Source organism: Urocitellus parryii, chromosome 8 (assembly GCF_045843805.1).
Source record: "Urocitellus parryii isolate mUroPar1 chromosome 8, mUroPar1.hap1, whole genome shotgun sequence".
Lineage (NCBI taxonomy): Eukaryota > Metazoa > Chordata > Mammalia > Rodentia > Sciuridae > Urocitellus > Urocitellus parryii.
In genome coordinates, this window is record NC_135538.1 from 56,331,910 (window position 1) to 56,354,586 (window position 22,677).

General features: G+C 40.7%; 1 protein-coding gene across 1 annotated transcript in view; it reads left to right on the top strand.

Annotated features, from left to right (window-relative positions):
• The first annotated feature begins 13,677 nt into the window (after positions 1-13,677).
• Prep (prolyl endopeptidase) overlaps positions 13,678-22,677 on the top strand; it is a 118,238-nt gene continuing 109,238 nt past the window's right edge. The window contains exons 1-2 of the mRNA XM_026389600.2: positions 13,678-13,934; positions 18,892-18,966. Of these exons, the coding sequence (XP_026245385.2) occupies positions 13,890-13,934; positions 18,892-18,966 (120 nt within the window). The 5' untranslated portion in view covers positions 13,678-13,889. The remainder of the gene's footprint in view (positions 13,935-18,891; positions 18,967-22,677) is intronic.

Below are 22,677 nucleotides of genomic sequence, written 5' to 3' on the forward strand. Positions count from 1 at the left end.
CCTTTGTCCATGAAGCTACCTGTTTTGTTTATCATGACATGGAGATCTCATGAATAATAAGCACAGGCATGTGAGTTTTAAATGTTTGAATTTGGACCCAAAAAAGAGACAGAACCAAGGGATATACATGCACATAGATAAAAACCAGTTCTTCATCAGCAGATTCCCCATCCCTCCTTAGGGCTGCTAAATATAAAGTTTAAGCTCTTAATGAGGAGAGGTATCTCCAAATCTTTCTTTTACCACTTTCTTCTACACCTTAATAGTACTGTGAGAAATGAGATGAGCTGAAGGAAAGGCTACCTTAGTAAGGTCACAAAGGGAAAGAGACAGAGAGCCAAACAATGAGGCCTTTGATGGGGATCCTAGGATTTCCTAATAGTAAACAGGGCTAATCAGTGGTTATGAAAGTTGCCGCCTCAATTCTCATTTAAAAACACGCAGGCCTCTTTCTGTATGTAACTCAGGGAGAGAAACCCCCAAGGAGAGTGCTCACAGTGTTCTCCAACCCAGACAGGTCAAACTTCTTTGCCCTTCCTGAGTGCAACATGAAGAAAGCAGCAACACAAAGGAAATGTTGTTGTTGGCAGGCAGTTCAGAGCATGTTGACATCCCTGTTTTCAACAATCCACTGGTCAGCCTGGGTGTGGCCGTGCTTTTGAAAGTTCAGCCTTGAGGAAGTAGGTCGGGTGAGCCAGTGTTGTGGGGTTCTCCTGAGCATGCCTGAGTGCTCATGCTCACTCAGCCTGCGTTGTTTTTCAATGGCTGTCTTGCTGACACAGAGTGCCACCTACTGATTCATCAACCAGCGCATCTGGTTATCCCAACTGATGATCAAAGTTGGGCTCGTTTCTTAGAACAGGCTGAGCCAGGTAAGCAAACAGATATTGTGCTGAGAGGCAGAGAAGATTGAGCAAAGGATCACAAAGGTTGAGGAAATCTAGGTGCCTAGGGCTGACATAAATCACCCAAGAGAAGCTGGATACATTTGTGTGAGGGAACTAGAAATTGAAAAATGGCAAGGACTATGAGAGATGGTCAGAGGCAACTAGACAAAGTGCTCAGAGGCAAAGGTATGAGCAGTGGTTCAGATTTGCAGCCTTTGGCTTTTTCTTTCACAATCCAGACAGAGACTGCCAGTTGTTCCCCCAAATCCACTTCCTCTCCTTCTTGAGTAATAACTGGGCTTCATTTCCCAGGTTCCCTTGCAGTTTGGTGAAGCCCTGTGACTGAGTACTGGAATGTGAAAGGAAGCAGTGTGTGCTACTTTCAGCCCAGCCCATAAAAACCACCTACTCACAATCCCTTGATCCCCTCCCAGTCTCCTGGAGTATGACGTTAGAAGCCCTGTGTTTACGATAGCACAACTGCAGTCACCCAGGGTTGCTGCAAGGCAAAAAGCCCACCTTCCCTCTTTTGCACCTCTGCAGCTGACCTGAAACTGCTCAGTCCTGTAAAGTGAGAAAGAAATGAACTTTCTATTCTCTCATAAAATTTTAGGATCTATGTTATAGCAGCAAAACCAAACCTAATTCCTATTTTTTTTTTTTTGTACTAGGAATTGAACCCAGGGACACTTAACTACTGAGCCACATTCTCAGCCCTTTCTATATTTTATTTAGAGACAAGGTCTCACTGAGTTGGTTGAGGCCTCACTAAGTTGCTGAGGCTGGCTTTGAACTCACAATCCTCCTGCATCAGCCTCCCAAACCACTGGGATTACAGGCATGCACCACTGCACATGATTCCTAATTTTTTATCTCATCCATGATAACATCTGACTCAGATGCTATAAATATTACTTACTATAAATCCAGAGTTCGACTCTCCTAGTTCCCTGTGAATAAGGGAAATCTGCACAATTTGGCCAGTTTCCTTTTCCGGCTTCACCTCTCCTCATTTCCACATTGCTCTATGTGCTCCAACCATAAGGAACTTTCACATTCCCTCAAACACATCCCTATCCCTCAGCACTCAGTAAGATGCTCCCTTCAACATTGTTCACCTGTCTTCCCACCCCGCTCCAGACTTATACCTGGTTAGTTCTTACTCATTCTTCAGATTCCAGCTTAGATATTACTACCTTCAGGAACCTTTCTCTGTCCCTTCAAGACTATGTGCTCTGCTCCTACAGCACCTTGTCCTATAGGACTCATAGCTCTAAATTAGAGTAGCCTGTCAATCTCCCCTCCTGAATCTAGGAGCACAGACTGTGTTTGTCACATTGTAATCAAGTCTCCAGCTCTTACCATGGTATTAGGAATGTGGAAAGCATGAAGTAAATATTTATGAAACGAAATACTTGTTCCTGAAGTGCCCATCAAAATCCTAACATAATACTCAGAGATGATGTTTGGGAACAAGATGACATATTGCATTTCTTTTATATCTTGTGATTCTATCATTTAATTTAACTCCTTGTACTTACATGTCACATATCCATATCTGTTGTGCTGAGAGCCAGAGGAGATTGAGCAGAGGATCACATAGGTTGAAGAAATATAGGCGCCTCTCACTATTCCTTGAGAAATATTTACATTTTGATATTATAAGGGAAAACTGGGCAAAATTTTGATGGTTGAATCAATATTTCATTTTATCTTTCAAGTGATTCTTTCGTCCAGTCTCCTAGGTGTACTTCTGCATGATAAAAAGCACAATGTTTCTTAGTAGAGAGATTTGGATAAATCCAGAAAGGTCAGTGTCAATGAAACAATGTAAATTGATATATAAGGAACAGATCACTCTGAAAACCTGCACAGATGCAATAGAAATGTTTTAGGCAAACAGAGCAACATTGGCTCAAGCTCAGAATTGAGGCTAGGATGCTAATTGGAAGGATAGGTGATTTTAGTGGGATGTCAAATCCTGTAGGACAGCAAATAAAAATCTGATCAAGAGGGCTGGGGTTGTGGCTCAGTGGTAGAGCATTTGCCTAGCATGTGTGAGGTACTGGGTTTGATTCTCAGTACCACATATAAGTAAATAAAATAAAAGCCCATTGACAACTAAAAATATATATTAAAAAATCTGAACTTTGTCTTTAAATGAAATACAAAATAGGGCTGGGGGTCTGGCTCAGTGGTCAAGTGCCCCTAAGTTCAATCCCTGGTATACCCCCCCACATACACACACACACAAAAAAAAACCAGACTAAGTTAGCATTAGCATTATATAATGCTTTATAATGATGCCATATTTTGTATTTGATCAAAAATTTTCTATAAAAATAAGATATTACAAAACAATAGCCTGGTGAATATTAAAATAATGATATTTCTAAAAGATAAAATAATTGGAAAGATAAAAGAAAGGAAAAAAATAACATGTCAATATTTGCTCTTATCACACTACTTACTTAGCAGGACAAAGGAGATGCTTATGTACTAGGACGTACTGCTCATAATTCAAACACAGCCACATAGAGCAGACATTGACATAAATTTATTCTAAAATAACTGAAACCTGAATATCTCTTTAAACTTCTAATTTTTTTTAAGGTAGAAATAACAGGGTGACAGAAAGGTTTGAGAAGGTGGTGGGAGTAGAAGAAAGAGAATGAAGACTGGCAGGTTGGGGATGATGTTTACGAGATGTTTAAGCATTCAAAAATAAATGAAAGTAAATTCATTTGAATAAATGTCTGTTTATTTATAAAACTACTTTTAGCCATACACTTATGTGTGTATAACTGTAAAAGTGAGAATTCCCATTTGATTTAAGTTGCTTTCTAAAATTACAACAAAGAGAATTCAAGAAAAGTGAATTTATTATAAATATGTTTAATGTTTTCAAAAGATTAAAGATTGCTGTGTATTGTTTAAAACATCTGATCAAGAACTCTTAGATTTATGAAAGCCTGTTGACAAGATGATGGAAAGGTACATACTAATACACACATACACACAAAATTTCAAACATTCTAAGAGAATGAATTCTGAAGAGCTGCCTAAGATGGTGAAGAGGGATAGAGAGGGGGGAAAAACTCTATTCTTTTTCAGTTTTTAAATGTTATGCAAACTTTTAGTCACCTGACAAATTCATACCTGTGTTTATACTTTATTGTGATGAAAGAAGACCTTATTAGTAGAAAATTTTTTAAATGTATGCATTTTTTCTAGAGTATACAGGCAAACAGTCTTGTGTTATAGGCATAGGATGAGGCAGTGGTGGGTGATTCTGTGGGAAGCAATTTGTTTCATCGCAAACTTCTTGGGCACCCCAGGGAAAGTTTTTCTAACTCCCTTTTAAGGATCTAGGTGGCATAGTGGTCAACATACTTCAGGACCAAGAAATGGTCCATGGCTTAAAAAAACAGAGGAAACCTCAATCCTGGGCCTTAGAAGAACATGTCACTACAGGGATTAAGCTATGAGCAGGTAAGTAGACTTCAGAAGGCAGTGTCCCTTTCCAGGAGCATTGTGCAACATTTGCAGAACCTAAGAGCATAAAGTTTCCAAGTTCTTAAGAAATGGGAAATTTCACTAGACAAGGAAAGGGAGCCAGACAATAGGGGTTGGTCCAGCAATTGATGCAAACTAAATCTGTCATTATGAGTCTAGTATTTAATCAAAGCTATCCTAGTACAGCCCAAGAACAGCTACCAACTCTGAGTCAGGCCAGCAGAGGGCAGTGCGGTGAACTTTGAGACACCAAATGGCCAGGTCTTAAAGAGAGTTTAGCAGGTTCAAATATAAACCACAACTCAGAGACTTGAAGAAGATGCTGGAGGGTGGGAGTCATACGCACCTGTAATCCCAGTTTCCAAACTTTCCTCCTCCCGCCGCCACCACTCCTCCTCCTCCTCCTCCTCCTCCTCCTCCTCCTCCTCCTCCTCTTCCTCCACTTCCACCTCCTCCTCCTCCTTCTCCTTTTTCACACACTAGGCATGCACTCTGCCTTTGAGCTACATCCCCAGCCAGAGAATACTATAGAATAAGGAGCGGGGGCTCCCTGAGAGATTAGGGTTGTTCTAAGAAGATAAAGAAATGATCAGCAAGCCCATGTTCTTGATGAGTAAGTTTTAAAAATGCTAGTTAGATATTAGTCTCCACTTCAAAGAAGATAGACCTATAAGCAGCTGGCCCTTTTCAGACCCTGGAGACAGAAGTAAAAGACCACAACAAATTGCATCCCAGATCCTCTTCTAGGAGTCTGCAACTGGCACCTCAGATCCTCCCATCCAGGTGAAATCCTGACACTCATCTTTGTCCTTTGTACACCTCTTCTCAGCTTGTAGGGGACTTGACTGTGTACTGAGGTCCTTGAGAAGCCTTACCCCGCATCTTCTGCCAGCCACTCAAAGGGGAGGATGTCCCACTCTGCTCCAGTGTGGAGAGAAGGTAAAGACGTTGCTTCCTCCTTCAACTGCTGGACCAAATTCATTAGGCTTTGTCTTTTAAAAGAATGAGTGTGTTGTGAATGATTTGTTTGATTTGTCCCCATACGAGGGGTAGAAAGGACAAGTGAGCTGTTTTCACTGTGAAAGTTCTTATTTAAAACCATTGCCCTGTCTGAGCTGTGAAAAGTGTCCTGAAAGAACCAGGATCGCTGTCCTTTAAGCCAATGGACAGCAAGTATTGAGAGAAGAAACTCCAGAACTCTAAGACACCTATATATCTCACCAACATCTAAACCCCTGAAACCCTGTGCTGTAACCTGTAAGGTCTTAGAAAGAAATACAGAAAGACATCTTGAGGCTTTGGGTGACTGCTTAGGGAGGCCTCAAGGGAGCTTCCCTATTGGCAGGCAATATTTATAGAACTGGAGATTTCCTTCCATTGCAGTCAGCATGCTTTCTGGTGTTTCACCCTGAGCTTTGACATGCTGCAGGATTGCTCCTGCCCTGCTCTCTTGCTTTTGGCCCTTAAATAAACCACAAGTGATTGCTGAGGATGAACACTGTAAGTAATGTGAACAGTGCTCAATCACTCAGGACCTGTCCCTCTCTACATCCTTTTCTGTTTTACAGTTCACAAGTTATAGAAACTGACTTCCCTGACTCCAAACTCTAGAGCTCATTACCTGACTTCCATATCTGCCTTTTGCTCTTTCAGGCTTCAAATCCGTTCTGGATTCTTGGATCTTAGTCACATAGAGCAGCTTTAAGCGTTGCTTCTGAGGAGGACACCATTTCTCCCTTCTGCCACATGTAATTGACCAATGAGACCAGCCTATGGTCCCCAAAATTCCCCAAGGGTACTCTGAATCGGCACCAGTTTAGTGGGCTATCTAGTGAAAAGATTCCCTGTTGTCTGAGAGGTAAGTTAATAAAACAAGTCTGTAAAATAGTGTGGAATGGCTTGTGTCTGTAATACCAGGCTATGCCACAAAATTCAAGATGAATTTAAAACCATTTATTTACACCATAACTTTCAGTTGAGTGGACAAAAACAAGAAATCAATAAATGCTGTCAAAGATTTAAATGTAGACAACACACATACGCACACACAGAAACATTCCATACAGACTATGACATCTTGATTTTTTTTTTAGCTCCAGTTAAGTATTTATTCAACTTTTGCACCTGCAAAACATTAGGGAAAATGTTTGTTTTTCATAATATTGCCACTTTAACTTCAAAAAGTTCTCTTGAAAACAAATATCTTCTGTTTTGAAGAAATGTCTATTGCAAACTCAGTAATCCCATCAGTTTCACTTTAGTTTCTTATTCTTCTGGTAAAGTCAAGTGAATATTAAGATATTATTTTATAATAGTATGCATTGCTTAATCTATTATGTGCATATACCACCATCTCTACTTCAATTGATATATATGTGTTTGGTTCCTAATTTGATATTCTTATGCAAATGCTCACATATTTGTATGTGTATAGTGGTGCACATGTGTATAAACTTACCTTCAGAACACTTAGGCAGTCTAGGTACAATCCCAGCAATTTGGGAGAGTGAAGTAGGAAGATGGCTTCATTTATCATACCTATCAATATAATGGCTTTTACATATCCATTTTATAACCAGCAGCTTCCTAAAATTCGAATAATTTAAACTCAGATTTTAAAAATTATATATTTATACAATCATACTATTTTTCTGTGTAATTAGTAAGTGGTGTTAAATTTTATTAAATATTTTCTACAGAAATTTAAACAATTACATGATTTTTTGCTTTTAAAGTGGCAAATAAGTGATTTTCTTTTTTTTAATCAAACCAATCTTGTATGCCATGGAGAAATCAACTAGACCATGATGGATTATCCTTTCTATACTAATATTTTTAGAAGTTTGATGTCTATATTCTCAAGTTATGTTAGATGTTATAATTTTCTTTTCTTTTTAAATTTTTTCCTAACTAAAACTTTGTATCCTATATTCTGTAAATTAATTTAAATACTGGTATTTTAACTGTAATTACATTGTATCTATAACTCAATTTGTGGCTAACTGACATCTTTTCAATATTAGATATAGCAATCCATGAGCATGGGATATTTCTCCATTTATTTAGGTTTTATTTTAAATGTTTTTCAGGAAAGTCATTTAATTTTTTTATAATCTGGTCTTACCAAGTTTTTAAATTTTATTTTCAGATACTTTATACATTTTTTTTCTTGCTATTAAACTGGTGTCTCTTTAAAAATTATAATTTTTCTAATTGTTGAAAGTAAAATACACTTGACTTTTGTATGCTGATCATATATCCAAGCCACAATGCATAACTCTCTTATTATTTGTAATAATTAATGGCAGGGTTTTTTTCCTTTCTGTAAGTAAATAAACATTTATATAAAAATATCTATTTTCTTCTTTCTAACCCTCTGGTGCAATATGGAGTAGAGGTGGTGAGGGTGACATGTTCATTCTTCTTTTGATACCATAAGGAAGATACTTCTAATGTTTCCATATTTTAAATTATGTTGGTGATAGATAGGTTTTTGGTCCCCCCCCCTTATTTTTATCTATTTTGTTTGTTTTTGGTTTTTTGGTTATCTTTGAGTAAGAATATTCTATTCCTACTTTTCCTCAGGGTTTTTTTCATGAATAATTAAGGAATTTTGTTTTTAATTCAGAGATGTCAAATGATGTTTTTACTTTCATATTTCTCCTTTTCTTTCACATTTTCCAACTCTTTGTGTTGAATTTGGTGTTATCTTAGAGCTACTTTTTATTTCATGAATTCTCCCTTTAACTTTCTAATTTGATTTTTAAATTATCCACCACTTTTTTCTTATAACAGTTTTTCATTTCTAAAAGTTACATTTTATATTTTCCAAATCAAGCTTGTTATTTTTACACTTTCTTGCAGCTTGCTATTGTGGAGATCACATTTTTTCCCTTGAAACATTTAATATCTTAGCATTTATTTTCTATGTTTCATTTTTCCAATATGTAAAACCGTCAGAGTCTAAATATGTTGCCTGTTATTTTTTCTTTCTCATATTCATGGTACAAAGTGTCTAGACAGAAAAAAACACCATACTAGATATTCCAAACAGAGACATTAGTATAAGGAATTTGTTCTACAATGGGATGGCCTGGAAGAATTTAAAACAAAAACAAAAACAAAAAAGTGATGTTGCCTGGAGATTCATAATTGTCAGAGCCAGTATTATTCCTAAGGCTGGGGAAGGAAAAGGCAGTATCATGCAGGATCCATGTGAACAATGATCAGTTCCATTGTGCTGTCCTGATTGCTGCTACTGCTTAAAAGTCCTTACCCTGCACGTTCACTGATTCTGCAAGAGCCTGGGCGTCCATAGTCCCTTTGCTGAATTCGCTGAAGCTGCTGGGGCCCAAGATCCCACCACCACCACCCCGATGACCCATCTGTGCTGGTATTGCATGAGGTTTTAGTGATTTGCAGTTTCTTGCCATTATGAGAATTTAAGCAAAAAGAAGTGTCTCTCCTCCTTCCTCCTTTAATCTCTATTTTTTCCTTTGGTAGACCTGGACAGAAATAAACTCACAAGGGAGTTTATGAAAGGAAGTTTACAGGCTTGCAATTATATTGCTCCTTGCAATATAGAGGACAGCAAAGAAGTGGAATATATTGCTGAATGCTAATGGACAAAAAACCAATATAGATCCTGCTCATGGTGTTTGATTGAATTCAATCATCAGTTATTTAATCATCACAAATCCTCTGAGTTAGGTTTCCCAAAAGCAACAAGATGCTTTCCTTTAAAGATGGCCCTTTGTGATAGACAATTCTGATGGTCATTTGTTTTCAGGGCAATCTTTCTTGAGAGCATAAAAGGAAACGACATTATAAAGGGTGTCTAGTTGATTTTCTGCCTATTTTCATGTGTTTATTATTTGTCTTCGAAGCACTTTGTGCATATACTTTTTTTTTAACCTTTCCTGATATTAGCAAATCTGTGATGCTCTGTCTATTGTGCTTTATCTCATTTTTTCTCCCTTTTACTGTGGTCCTATTCTCCTACATCTTTAACTTCAGAGCCAGTAGTTTAAAAATGATACATTCTTCTACCACCTATTATATTTACTGAATTGTTTTGAGTTTTCAGTTTGTAATTTAAAATAGCAGGTGAATAGATAATTTTATCTTTCTCTATTTTAATAAACCAAGTTCATTTTATATGCAGGACCACACCTGCATTTTCTCCTAAAAACACCATATGAAAAAAGATTCCTCTCTCCTAATATACCAATATTCCCATCTTAAGAATTTCATTAGAAAGGGTATAAATATGTTCAATGAACTTAAGTGGGAAAATTCTCCAGATTTTTTTTCTTTTAAATTAGAGCATTATAGTTTTACATAGTAGTTGGGTTCATTATGACAGAATTGTGCACACATGAAATTTGGTTTCAATCCCCATTTCCCTGCTTTTTCTCTCCTCATCTCTCCCTCTTCCTCTACTCTGCCAATTATTATTTTTGATTGGTACTTTTACATATAAATAAAGATGGGATTCCCTATGGTGTATATATATATATATATATATATATACATATACATATATATGTATATATATATGCATATAACATGATTTTATTGAATTCACCCAATATTCCTCCCCTTCCTGTCCCTCCTCTCTCCCTCTCCATGTTCTTCTTCTACTCCCCTGACTTTCCTTATATTCTTATGATATTCCATCCACACATAATGCACTGCCTTCTTTCTCTTATTTTGTCAGATTCATTCTTTTTTTGGGGGTGGGGGGGTAACCAGGGATTGAATTCAGGGGTACTTGGCAACTGAGCCACATCCCCAGCCGTATTTTGTATTTCATTTAGAGACAGGGTCTCACTGAGTTGCTTAGCACCTCACTTTTGCTGAGGTTGGCTTTGAACTCACAATCCTTCTACCTCAGCCTCCCAAGCTGCTGGGATTACAGGCATGCGCCATGGAGCCAGGCCAGATTCATTCTTGATCTGCCTTCTCTGCCCATGTTTTTTTTTTTTTTTTTTTTTTTTTTTTTTTTTTTTTTTAAACCTGGGCTGAATTCAGCCTTATCCTCTCATTTAGTACCTAATTCAGCCAGGCATTAAGCTGAGAAGGAGAGGAATAGGGTGGAGAGCTGGACTTCCCAGCTATAATGTATCTCTTTAACCTTGTCTATACTGAGAGAATGGTATTAGAAGGGAACAGTAATAGTTCCTAAAAAGGTTAGATCTACAAGTTCAGTATAGACTACAGGCCCAGCAATAGCCCTTAGAGCCAAGTCTGCCCTTGTGAACAGTTTGAAAACCAAAGAAATTATAAAGTCCTTTCAGTAGGTAGATGATCACTGCCCAGTCTTAACTTCAATCTTTTCATAAGGTAAGGACAGCACTCCCCACAGGCAATTTCATTTTTAATTCAGAGTTAGTTTTGAGGTTCCTATATTTCTACTGTAGCTCTCACTTAGAATAAAGCCTTAGAATTCTTTGAAATCATCTGATTCATTTGTCTCAAATGTGAACTAAGGTACTGAGGATATAATAGACTCATTCAAAGCCAGGAAACCAGTTAGTATCAAAGCCAGAAAGAGGACATTACTCTTTCTAGGAACTGTTTCACACTTCGGGATGCTATGCAGAGATTAGTTGTAAAAGAATACATAGGCATTTTCAGTAAAAGTTACACAGGAAAAGTAAAGTAAATCTTGGGGGAAAGTAGTCCAAAATGACTGCATTCTACTAGTCAATAGATTAGCTAGCTACCTGGAAATCAGAGTCAAATTAAAAGGTGAATTGTCCAGGCATCATGCAAACTTGAGTCTTTAAGAGTGTGCTAATAAGATGGCACCCTTGTGTGAATTAAAAATATATGCTTTCCATGGGCAGGTGCAGTCTCTCAAGAATAAAGACACTTCTTCCTCTGGGTGAATGCAGTCAGTCCCTGTCTTCAGTGTGGCAAGTAGACAGTGAGATGGAGTTTAGCTTCCACCCCCCACCCCCAACTGAATATCCCTGTGTGTTTCCCAGAATTCCTCTCCTGAAGAGACTGCATGTGGGTAGGAGGAATGTTTTGATAAGCAACTCAAGGAGAACTGAGAGCCAAGGAGCAGGACATGGTCACTAGCCTGCCTCTTAGGGGGTGACTGCATAAATGAATGGGGCACAAAGTTTGAGGTCACATCATAGAGGAGAGGCTGAAGGCTGACCTACAGTCCTTCTGTGTCTCACTCCCCACCCCAGTCTCCACCCTATTCCAGGCCTAGAGTTCTAGGAATGGGTTGCTCTAGGTTAGAGCATGAATTTTCCGTGTTAATTCTAAAATTCCCTTAAAAACAAGCTGTAATGACAGAGCACTCTGGTGTTTATTCTGCAGATAGTACTTCAATTTTTGAGACAGCTCAAATACTTCCTTTCTCTTCATTTTTTCTATGGACAAGATTGAGTTTGCAGTCAATTGATGAAGTTGAATCTTGATTCTGTCTTGGCTGTGCAATGACCTAAAAGCTTTCCACCTGATGGGGTTCTTTTTCCTTACCTATAAAATGGGCTTTGTTATAGGATTAAAGGAGACAACACAATCAAGTGTCCAGTGGTTGGGAGGGGAATGTATGCTCTCTTACCTTCCTTTCCACTCATCTCACCTGTGTGCAATTTGTTGCTCTAGCCCACTGCATCTGTGACACACACACACACACACACACACACACACACACAAATCTTTAACTTTCAGGGCCCAAAGGAGTCAGGCACCTGGATGTCTGACTCGAAGGGAAAAGGATGATACCTGAGGTTTGATTTGTCCTTTGAGTACCACAATTGCCATACTTTCTACCTCAGTCCTCTAAGTTGAAATCCCAGGGAAGTTTCCCCTCCTAGTGGATACCCTTGTAGAATACAGAATTCACCTACTTGTTTCTAAAGAGAGAGGCCATCAGAGTGGTTTAGAATGAGTGCTGGCATAGTGAGACCTGGGTTGAATCCTGGCTATTTGTGAAGCTCTGGACAAAAGTCAGTCCAATGACTACAACAGTCAAATTGGGATAATATTAGGTTTCATATCAGAAAGTTTAAATAGGACAACATCCTGGTGCTTTAAAAAAATAAGCATTAACTGTTTCTTATTAGAGGATCTGCTGGCTCAAGTGTCTCTGAGATGCTCTTAAAGAACCCCCTCACAAGTGGCAGCAAGGTGCACCAATAAGCAGTTCCTGGGTGGAGGTGGTAACTGGGACCAGGAACTGCAGGGTCCTCAGCCCCTGTGTGTGTTTCCACTATTCAGCATCAACAGCATGAGTTCTCCCAGGACTGAGAATTTTGGGATGGCCTAAAAGATGAATCTAGGAACAGATATAGAAAATGATCATTACCCACCCTACCATGATTAGAAACGCTGACTAAAGGGGGAGGCATGGACTGAAATGATACCACAAAAGAAATAGAAGACACAAGTGTACAATAGTTACATGTTCACGTTCAGGACAAGAGGGACTTTCTGGCCCCACCCAAGCCCTTTTCCAGGACTTGTAAGAAGCCAGGGATAGAAAACCCACTGTGTACACACAACAGCTTGGATGACTGGAGCTGAATAGCCTTTTCTGGGTGATCTAGAGAACAAGACCAAAATACACACCTTCAGTAGCTCAAAGATGAAGAAATGTAACTATTAAAATTTCAAGGGTCTGAGTGAAGCATCCTGTTTACTGTTTTTCTCTCACAAGGGTAGCAGTAGGTGCTCAACATGTATAAACAGGAGCCAAGGGAAGGAACCAGCAGAAGGAGTAAAATATCCTAGATCATATGCAATCCCGCCACCTTGGTCCCTTCTCAATCAGTAGATTTCAAATAGGGGCTCATCCATTGCCCTGAGAACAACTCAAAGAACCTCCAAAATCTCGATGCGGAACCAGCCGTTGTCCACCAGGGGTGCTGGGGTGGAGGGAGTTTCTTCCACGCTTATCACGATCTTTACTTCTTCCTTCCAAGTCCAGAATCGCACGCAATAGAAATTAGGCCACCGCAGGAGCAGAGGCAAAGAAAGTCTCCCGGAAAAAGGGCGGCTGGATAAGATGAGGCAATCCATCAATAGGCAAAGCCTGAGTTTCCTTCCAGAGCGCGGCGGCGGCAGAGCGGGACGCTGAGGCCCGGCGGCCGGCGCGGGCGCGGCGCGTACCCGGCGTGCTCCTCCGTGCACCCAGGGCGGCGCGGCCGCGGCCGGCGCTCCTGCAGAGGGAGCTGTGCGCCAGACCTGGCGCCCGCACGGCGAGTTCTTTCCCTCTTGCCGCCGTTTAGGCCCGCCCGGCGGGGAGGGGCTCCCGGCCTCGCCGACAGCTGCTTCCTGCTAGGCTCACATCCCCGCACCGCGCCGCCAGTGTGGTCGAGAGCGCGCTGTCCCAGAGCCGTCCTTCCGCCGCCACCGCCCGGCTGCAGCCCCGCGCCCCTGAGTCGCCCCGCGGCCAGCCCAGCCCTCTCGCGTCCGCTCCGGGAACCCGCGCCCTCCACGTATTCCTGCCCGTCCCCGGCCATGCTGTCCTTCCAGTACCCCGACGTGTACCGCGACGAGACCGTGGTGAGTACCCCTGCCGAGTCCACCGGGCTCAGGACCGCCGGTGCCCGCCCCGCCTGGCCGACCGCCGCCTGCGGCTCATCTCCCTGCAGCCCCTAGCCCCTGCGTCCCTCCCCTCCCCCTCGGCCTTTGTTTGCAAGAAATGGGCCGGGGGCGCAGGGGCCCGGCTGGCGGTCGCTGATGGTCTCCTGGCGGTCTGCTGGCGGCCGAGTCCGTGGTCAGCACCGCTTCCTAAAATCAATGGGGTCAAGGGCAGACGCCCAGCTAGGAAGGGGCGCCTTAAGGGACTAGGAAGACAGAAGGTGTCATTGCTTTTTGACTAGAGAAGCCTCTTAAATATGGTGGTAGGAGAAAGTGTACGCCGGTGTGTGCATGTGTGTTCGTGTGAGATGATGTAAGATTTAAAAACAGAAGCAAACTTTTAAAACTTAGAATTTTGAAGTCCTTGGAGTTGAAGCTCATTCATTCTGTTTTAAGTCTGCCCAGTCCTGAGCGGAGTGCTGGGCGTTGGTTGCCGGGGGCGCAAAGACCCAGACAGAGTCATAGGGAAAGAAAAGCAGGGACCCGCTATTGTCACAGGGCTGGTGTAAGTTTTCTTACACAAGACAGGGAGTTGAGGGGTCATGGGGGATGGCCTTTTTCAAAGTAAGTTTTGCCTAGCGGGATTTAGTCATTTACCTAAGCTGCAGAAGAATTCGAGGTAATTATTGAGATCCAGGGAGTGAAATTCTGAGCAGACACCTCTATTCTGGTGTAAAATTAGTTTGGCATTTTAAGAGCTGGATTGAATCCAGACATTGTGGTCATGATTCTTGAACGGATAGCCAAATTTCTCAGATCACTTAAAATAGAATTAGAAAAATATTTTTGTATGATACACTTCTCATTTTTTTTTTTTTTGTTCTGTTTACTTTGACCTGATTTGTGCCAGAAATTTTGTACTCTAAAGCACATCTCACATTGGGGTAAAGGGTGCCAAGGCATTAAAGGACATATTGTTGTAAGTGAAGACTTCCAAGTGTATCTCATTCCCACTGGCCAGCTGGGATCCATGTCTCTTAAGTCTGTTCAGCTGTTCACTTAGTAAATTTACCCTAACAGCCCAAGAAGTTCTTTCCCTGAGTCCCAAAGGTTTGTTTCCTTTGTATATGGGAGTGAAACCATACTGCTAGAATGGGAAAGAGGACAGATTGCTAATTCTGTTTTTTTCACTCACTAGCTAGGTGACTTTTGTCAGATATACCTGTTACAGGCTTTTTTTTCCACATATATGGACCATTAAGACTGACCTTAGGGCTTACTTGTTTCTGCAGTAATACAATTTTAGGTTTTTTTTTTTTTTTTTTTAAAGGGTGGTTGCGTCTTGCTTAGTTCTTCGCTATTCTGTGTAGCAAAATCCTATAGTTGGTTTTTCTGTGTTCAACAGTTTCTGAAAGGGTTAAGTAGGGATTTCATAAGAACATTTAAAAGATTACAAACAACTTGGAAGGTTATACTCTGAATTTTAATATTCTCTATAGTTTCTTATCACCAAAGAACTCTTGATAACTAAGTCTAGTGGCCGAGGGAACACAGCTAGGGTCCAGCCTAGATCCTCTTCTGTTGCTCACTTAGTGTACTTACACTATCCCTGGCACCCTGCATGGACTGCCTTTTTCCTGAATCAGGGTTCTAGTCACTAAGCCCTAGGATTGACTTATGCATTTGATTTGGAACATGAGTTTGTTTCTCACCAGCACTAGAGATGGCTATAGCTCTCTTTCTCACTTGAGCATCTTTCAGCCACATGCTTAGCAGTTTCCTGCTGAACTATGGATTAGAGCATGGAACGCTTTTGGTGGATTTCTGCCTTCTTGGGTAAAAATTTGGAAACCATGACACTTCCTGTGCAGTTCTATGACCTTTTTCCATCAGTGTTTCTGTCAGGATATTCAGTCTTGCTCACACCATGATGGAAGAGTACTGGAAGGAGAACACAAAAGAGAATGGAGCTGATTTCCATCAGGAGGAGGAAATAATAGGTGAATTGAGATTGGGAGTTAACCAGTTGGATAGGGAGGAAGGACATTGCTGAAGTTGAGACTAAAATAAAGATAGTTATGGAGGCCTGGTTGGTTGTAGAATTGCATTTGTTTGTAGTATTAGGAAGGCCATTGTGACTAGGCCATTCATTTATGGGTAAGCTTGAATGAGGCTGGGAAGAGGAGCAGGACCAAGTTTAATGGGTCCTTCCAGCTGAGTGTGTCTATATTTTATCCTGAAAGCAGTGGGCAAGCTGTTGTTCAGTATAGATAAAACATGGAACAGGGTTACCTAACACAGTGCCTTCTCAGGCCTCTGTTTTAAAACCTCTTGGGGAGGTAAGGAATGGTTTGCAAACTTACAATCAGATGGAAGAACCAGACATATTATATGATTTGCATTCAAGGAATGTGTCTATGAGACCACCCCAATTGTAGGGTATGGTTTTATAAAAGGAAAAAAAAAAAAACAAAACTAGGGTGGTGTGTGGGCCACAGCTTCTGGAATTGACTGTGGGATCACGCTGAAAATCAATTTCTTGTCTTCGTTAAAATGTCTTTTCAATGACCAACCTCAGTCTGCTTTAGATGACAGAGCCAGGTCTGGGAAGATATGGCTGTTTCTTTAGTGGTAGATGCCATTCAGTAGATAGCTTGGTATACCATACACAGGATTCTGATTCCCAGTCTAGCCGTGCACCTGCCTTTTCCCACCACGCCCTGCTCATTTGCTGAGTGATACAGCAGGATCTTAGATCCATAGGCTTTGTAGTTATCTGTGGGTGGGTTGCAGTCCTACTTGTTAACCCTCAGACCTTTGTTAATTGCTTTAGTTCTCTCCAGCTTCAGGTTCCTCATCTGGCAAATGACTTCACAGTGAGGATCAAATGAAGTAATGTGGGTGAAATCTATGGCACAAATTTAACTCATAATCTCCAATATAAACAGTAAATCTGTTGGCCTTCATTCTTATTAACCTCTCTGAATTGCATTTCATAATCTGTGAAATAAGAATGTCCACAACCCTCTTCCAGAGTTGTGGATATTCAGTAAATATTTATTACTTTGAGTCTAGCATTTGGCAATCAGTACCTTCTCTTGGTCATATAGTTAACATGATTTCTAGTTAATCTTTTCTACCTTTTTTTTTGTAAAAAGTTAAGTTCCTGGGTATGCCTTAGGACATTTTTTTAGTATCTGATCTCTACCTAATCTTAATCTTAATCCCAGGTCTGGCACAGATCTTGCATACTGGGTTGGAGATCCTTTACAACTTTCAAAAATTTTTTTGATTTCATATTGCCAAGGAAAAGAGAATTGTTATTTTAAGCCTGTTTTATAACCAAGGTGTGTAAAATATAAGACTTGCAGATGAGATGAAAAGCTTTCATTCAGTGGTGACAGCTAAACTCCAAAGAGGTAAAATTGAAAATTGGTAATTTTATGAAGACCCATCAGGAGAGATTTTAGTCAGGTTTTACATTCCTTGCCCTTGACAGTCAGTTGTATAGTGAGAATAGTTCCAGCATGTTCTGCTTCATCTATCCCTTTCCTCGGGAGTTCTCTCACCTGCATCAGTTAGACAGATGGAGAAAGCCTGGTGCTGTAGGCCATGGAGGTTGTTCTCACCTGGCAGTGGTTATGCTGGAACTTTAACCAGGGCGAAAAATGGGATTCAGATGTTACTTTTCTAGGATACTTTGCTAGAAGGAGTGCCCCTTACCTTTTGATATTTTCAAACAAAGCAAGAGATATTAAAAACTCAATCCAAGACAGAGGTAACCTTGCCAATAACCCTGTGCAGAAAGCCTTGACTGGAAGACTCGCATTGGTTACAGGCTTGATTGGAAAGACTTGTCATTGTGGCTTCAGTGGACTGGATTAATCTTGATAGTTTGAGGGGGAGAGGTTTCCTTTTGAATAAGTTCTTTAGGCATCATGATCTGGAGAGTGATGACAAATTGGCCCAGTTGTTCCTTGCAGCTCCCTTAACTAATCCCTGAGGCCAGGCCCTGGAATTTGTGCAGTCAGAAGCTTCCCAGATGGGATGGCTCCCCTCTGGCAGGCTCTACTTATGCAAAGCAGCCCCTCACCCCACCTTGGTAGTGGGGATGGAGTCCAGTGGCACTCTACTGCTGAGCTACATCTGCAGGCCTTTGTATTTTGAGACAGGTTGTCTAAATGGCCTTGAATTTGTAATCCTCCTGCTTTAGCCTTCTGAGTCCCTGGATTTACAGGCCATACTGCCACGCCCAGCTTACCCAAAGCAATTTTATTTCTTCATATACCAGGATAGTTTAAATGGTTATGCTTTCATGTCTTGCTGTAAGTGAACAAAGGCATTTTGTAATAGTGTATAACAAGAAGAAGGGCTTCAGTTTAAAAAGTCTTCATTGCACGTAAACCACCTTTTTTAGCCGTTGACAATCATTCTGCCATGTATTAGTGACTTCCTTTTTGGCACTTGAGACTTAAAAACAAAACTGACCATATGCTGTATTGTAGGGAGACTTTCTGATCACAGGCAACGCTTAGCAGGAGCAGGAAAACAAGCACGTGTGGTGGCTCCTTCTCAGAGTGCCCTCCTCATGTGCCCACAGTATTGTGTCCTGTGCTTTGCCCCTGACTGCACATTTTCGAGTTTCTTTAGCACAGCAGCAGGCCTTTGTTTTGTGTTGTTCAGACAGAGCAGTTTCCCATTCTGACCTTTCATCTTTCTTCCCTCTACAGCTAAAATGTTCTTTTCACAAAGAGTGGCTTGACACCTTTGAGAACCTGCCAATTTTGGTTCATGTGGTAATTTGGGCAGACATGTTGCCAGTGAGCCAATTAGTTAGTATTTTTTGTCCCTTTCCTATTTCTCCATCACATTGAGAAAATACTAATTTTAATTGGGTTTAGGCCCTAATTATCTAACAGCTCCATATTGTCTTTTACAGGTACAGGATTATCATGGGCATAAAATTTGTGACCCTTATGCTTGGCTTGAAGACCCAGACAGCGAACAAACCAAGGTAATTTCAGCTCATAATTAAAGATAGGCAGGCTTAGTAGTCAGCCTAGACTGCAGTTGTCAGTCTTTCTAGCCTCTCTCTCCTGTCTGTTTTTTTCTGCCACAGGCTGGTGTGTGTGCCTGGTGGTACTACCACTTTTTGTCAGATGATTCATGGGGAAAATGACCAAAGTTTGTATAGTCCTCAGGGGAAAGTCAAGTAACTTATTAGTTTGTCATGACACTAATGAACCAAGTATTTGAAATGAAAGGATTAGGAAGGAAGGAAGGAAATGGATTTTCACTGAAGAAAGATGATCTGAAGAAAAAATTGCCTAATGCATTTTTTTTCCCCTAAGGAGAGAAAGTCTTACATATTGAACAAATGCTGTTTTGCAAGCTGAATGCTGAGCTTAGGCTACCTTTTGATTTTAACACAACAAACAAGAACTAAATTAAAATATAAGAACATTCTTATATTTTATAAAGGTTTTGTGGTGGAGGGGAGAATTTCTCTTTTTTTTGTTATAAAAACAATGCATTCTGTTCTTTTGGAGAAAAGCATATTATTCCAAGGAATCATCTAAAGTTTCATTTCATTAACAAAGCTGCCCCTAATTGCTATGTCCTCTGGATAGTTTTCCTGTCTTTGAATGAAGTTCATTATTTATACATACTTTAAGTGGTTAATTAAGCTTGCTTGCGAGGAGGAATGGTGTTTCTCAAATTCACCTCAAGATCTTGGACTCTTATTTTTGACCATAGTACATATTAACTCAGTGCATGAGAACATGTGTACTATTTCTGATGCACTCACCATTCCAGAAGTTGGAACTTGTTTACAGTCCCAGAATACATTAAAAAAAAAAAAAAAGATAAAAAGAAAAATGTCAAAGCTCTCTGGGCAATTTCCAGACCAGCCTCCAAAACCCTGTTCCTTAGCTCCTCCTCATCATGTGGGCCTTTGCCATCACACATACTAATGTTTCCTGAAGAACTGAGGTCATATTCCCAGGTTCAGATTCACAAAGCCATTTGGATTTTCCAGAAAGCATCCTCTCCTGATGTGTCCCTGGTTAATGGAATCAGGACCTCCCTGCTTTGACAAGGAAAGGCGTGTGTGAGAGAGGGGTGCCAGGCAGGGACATGGTGATGGATGGCAGAGGAGAAAGTGGAGGCAGGAGGAGGTCACTCTTACTGGAGTAAAGCCCTTGGCCATCTCTCCCTTCTTTCTTCTATGCCACCCTGGCTTGCCTGCTTTCCTTTCTACCATCCTCACCTTTCTTTGCAACTGGAGTCTCTTCTCCTTGCTTTTCTATGGAAGCCCTGACAGCTTTCCTTATCCTTTATTCCTGAAGTCAGCATACTACCATCTCCAGATTTTCTAATGGTCGTTACTTTATTCTATAACCATACATTCTCTTCCTTTTCTAATTCCTTCAAGAAAGACAGAGGTCTTGTGGCTAAGAGTGGTTGACATTTGTGTTTTCGTTTTTCTTCAAAGAGGCCTTGGGTTTTAGGTGAATGGGTAGAAATTCCAAGGTGAGAAACAGATGAGTGTCTTTGGGAGTAGGGAAGGCTCTGGCTCTGCAGTTAAGACCAGGGGTAGAGGTAAACAGGTGTGGGTTGTTGCCTCAACTGTCACCTACAGGTGACCTTGACCACCTGCATTGGACTAAGCTGAGACCAAGGGATTGAGGCTGGGAGTGGAGAGTTGCAGGCAGTTGTGTAACTGTAATGGATAGAAAGCACCAGGGAAGAACATGAACTTCCCAAGTATCCCTGGTAGACCTGTCCCCAAGGACATGATGATATCTTTGCCTGAAGCCTGAGGTACACCCTGGAGTTTGCCAGCCTTTTTTAGTGATTGATCAATTCAGCCACAGCAGACTTTGTTCTTCATTGAAGATGTACACTTGGGTGTTCCTTAGTTGGTAGTGGCTGGTCCCATGGATGACAAGCTACTTACTAATGCCAAGCTTCCAATTAGTGGATGAGGCTGCTCATCAGTGAACTCATTAATGTCAAGCTTCCAATTAGCAAGCTTGCAGTCAGCCCTTGATAGAAGCTAATGACATTGAAGTATATGGTATTATTTTTGTGGTATACATTTATAGGATGCTTACTGTGTGCCAGATAATTTCTCGAGAGTTTTATGCACCCCGTCTCATTTAATTCTCTAACTCTTGAGTAGATCTTTTTATTTTTTCCATTTTACAGATGCAGAAATTGAGGTACTAAGTGATTGATTTGCCCATGGTCATTTATCTAGTGTGTTCCTAGATAGCTCAGGTGATTATCAAGTTTGTGTTAAATTCAAAGTAGGGAGACTTGAGGCTATAATAGCTTGGGATGCAGTCTGTAGGACTTTATTCATGTCCATGCTTGCCATGGGACTTTGTGAGCTTTCATGCCCGGACCCTGGACCATCCTCCATACCTACAGTAACCTGTGTGACAGCATGCCATAGGTGTCAGGGTGGGCAGCCCATGCCATCTCACTGCCTGTTAAATACACACCTCTCTTACTCCTCTAAACAGGCTTGTTATTGATGTGGGCTAGTGTGTCATTTGGAGTTGAAAGGGTTAAATTTTGTTCTCAGATCAAAAGGATAGTAGGGTGTATTTTTCTTTTCTTTTTTTTTGTGGTGAGGTGGTAGGGAGTGAACCCAGGGCCCCCACCATGCTAAGCAGGGGGTCTATCTGAACAACACCCTCAGCCCCCATGGTGTGTTTTTTTAATGAACAGAAAAGCAGCAGGAACATTTTCTGCGGGTGGTCATAAGCATACCCACAGGGTACATTGGCCATGCCTTGGTGTGAAGAGAATGTTAACATCACCTCCAAAACAAAGAAAAGGCTGCTTGTTACATTTTTCAATAAAAACCTGTCAGAAGTGGGAAACATTTGTAGCTGTTTTATACTGAGATCTGAAATGCTATCAGTCGATCCTTGATTCAATTGTGTATTTAGTCTAGGTTACCTAATTTTGACAGTGCCTGGCATGTAAGGCTTTATTCTTTATAAAAAGAATCTTGGGACAAACTGGTATCTTGGAATATTTTTTAAAAACAGGGATAGGGATAGGAGGAGGTTGAATCTGGGTGAATCCTTTCAAGCTGCTGGTGCCCGTATAACCCTGTTTTGTAGCAGATATTTCAGATTGCAAATCGTAAACCACTCGATTGATTCTATGAAGCAGATTCAACTCTGACAGGAAAACTTAACAGAAATGTTTTTAAAGAGGAAACAGTAGACCAGTACTGCCTAACAGATAGATAATGCATATGTAATTTAATTTATTGTAGCCACATGTAAAAAGTAAGGAATGAAATTAGTTTTATTTTGTACAGTATATCCAAATCATTCCTCTTTTTTTGCCAATGTTGGGGCTTGACCCCAGGCCCTTGTGTGTACTAGGCAAGTGCTGTACCACCAAACTACATTCCCAGCCCTCCGAATTATTCCTACATGTAATCAGTATAAAATATTATTAAGATGTTTTTACAATCTTTTTTTAAAAACTGATTTTTTAAATTCCACTGTGTAATTGACACATCACATCATTTCAGCCATATTTCAGTGCTCAGGAGCCACAGGGGGCTAGTGCCTACCATATTGGACAATGAAGACATGCATTCTTTTTTGTAAGAGTATGTGTTAAAAAATATAAATAAAAATGAGCAGATTAAAAACCATCAGTTTTTGTCACAGGAATTCAAGAGCAATTTAAT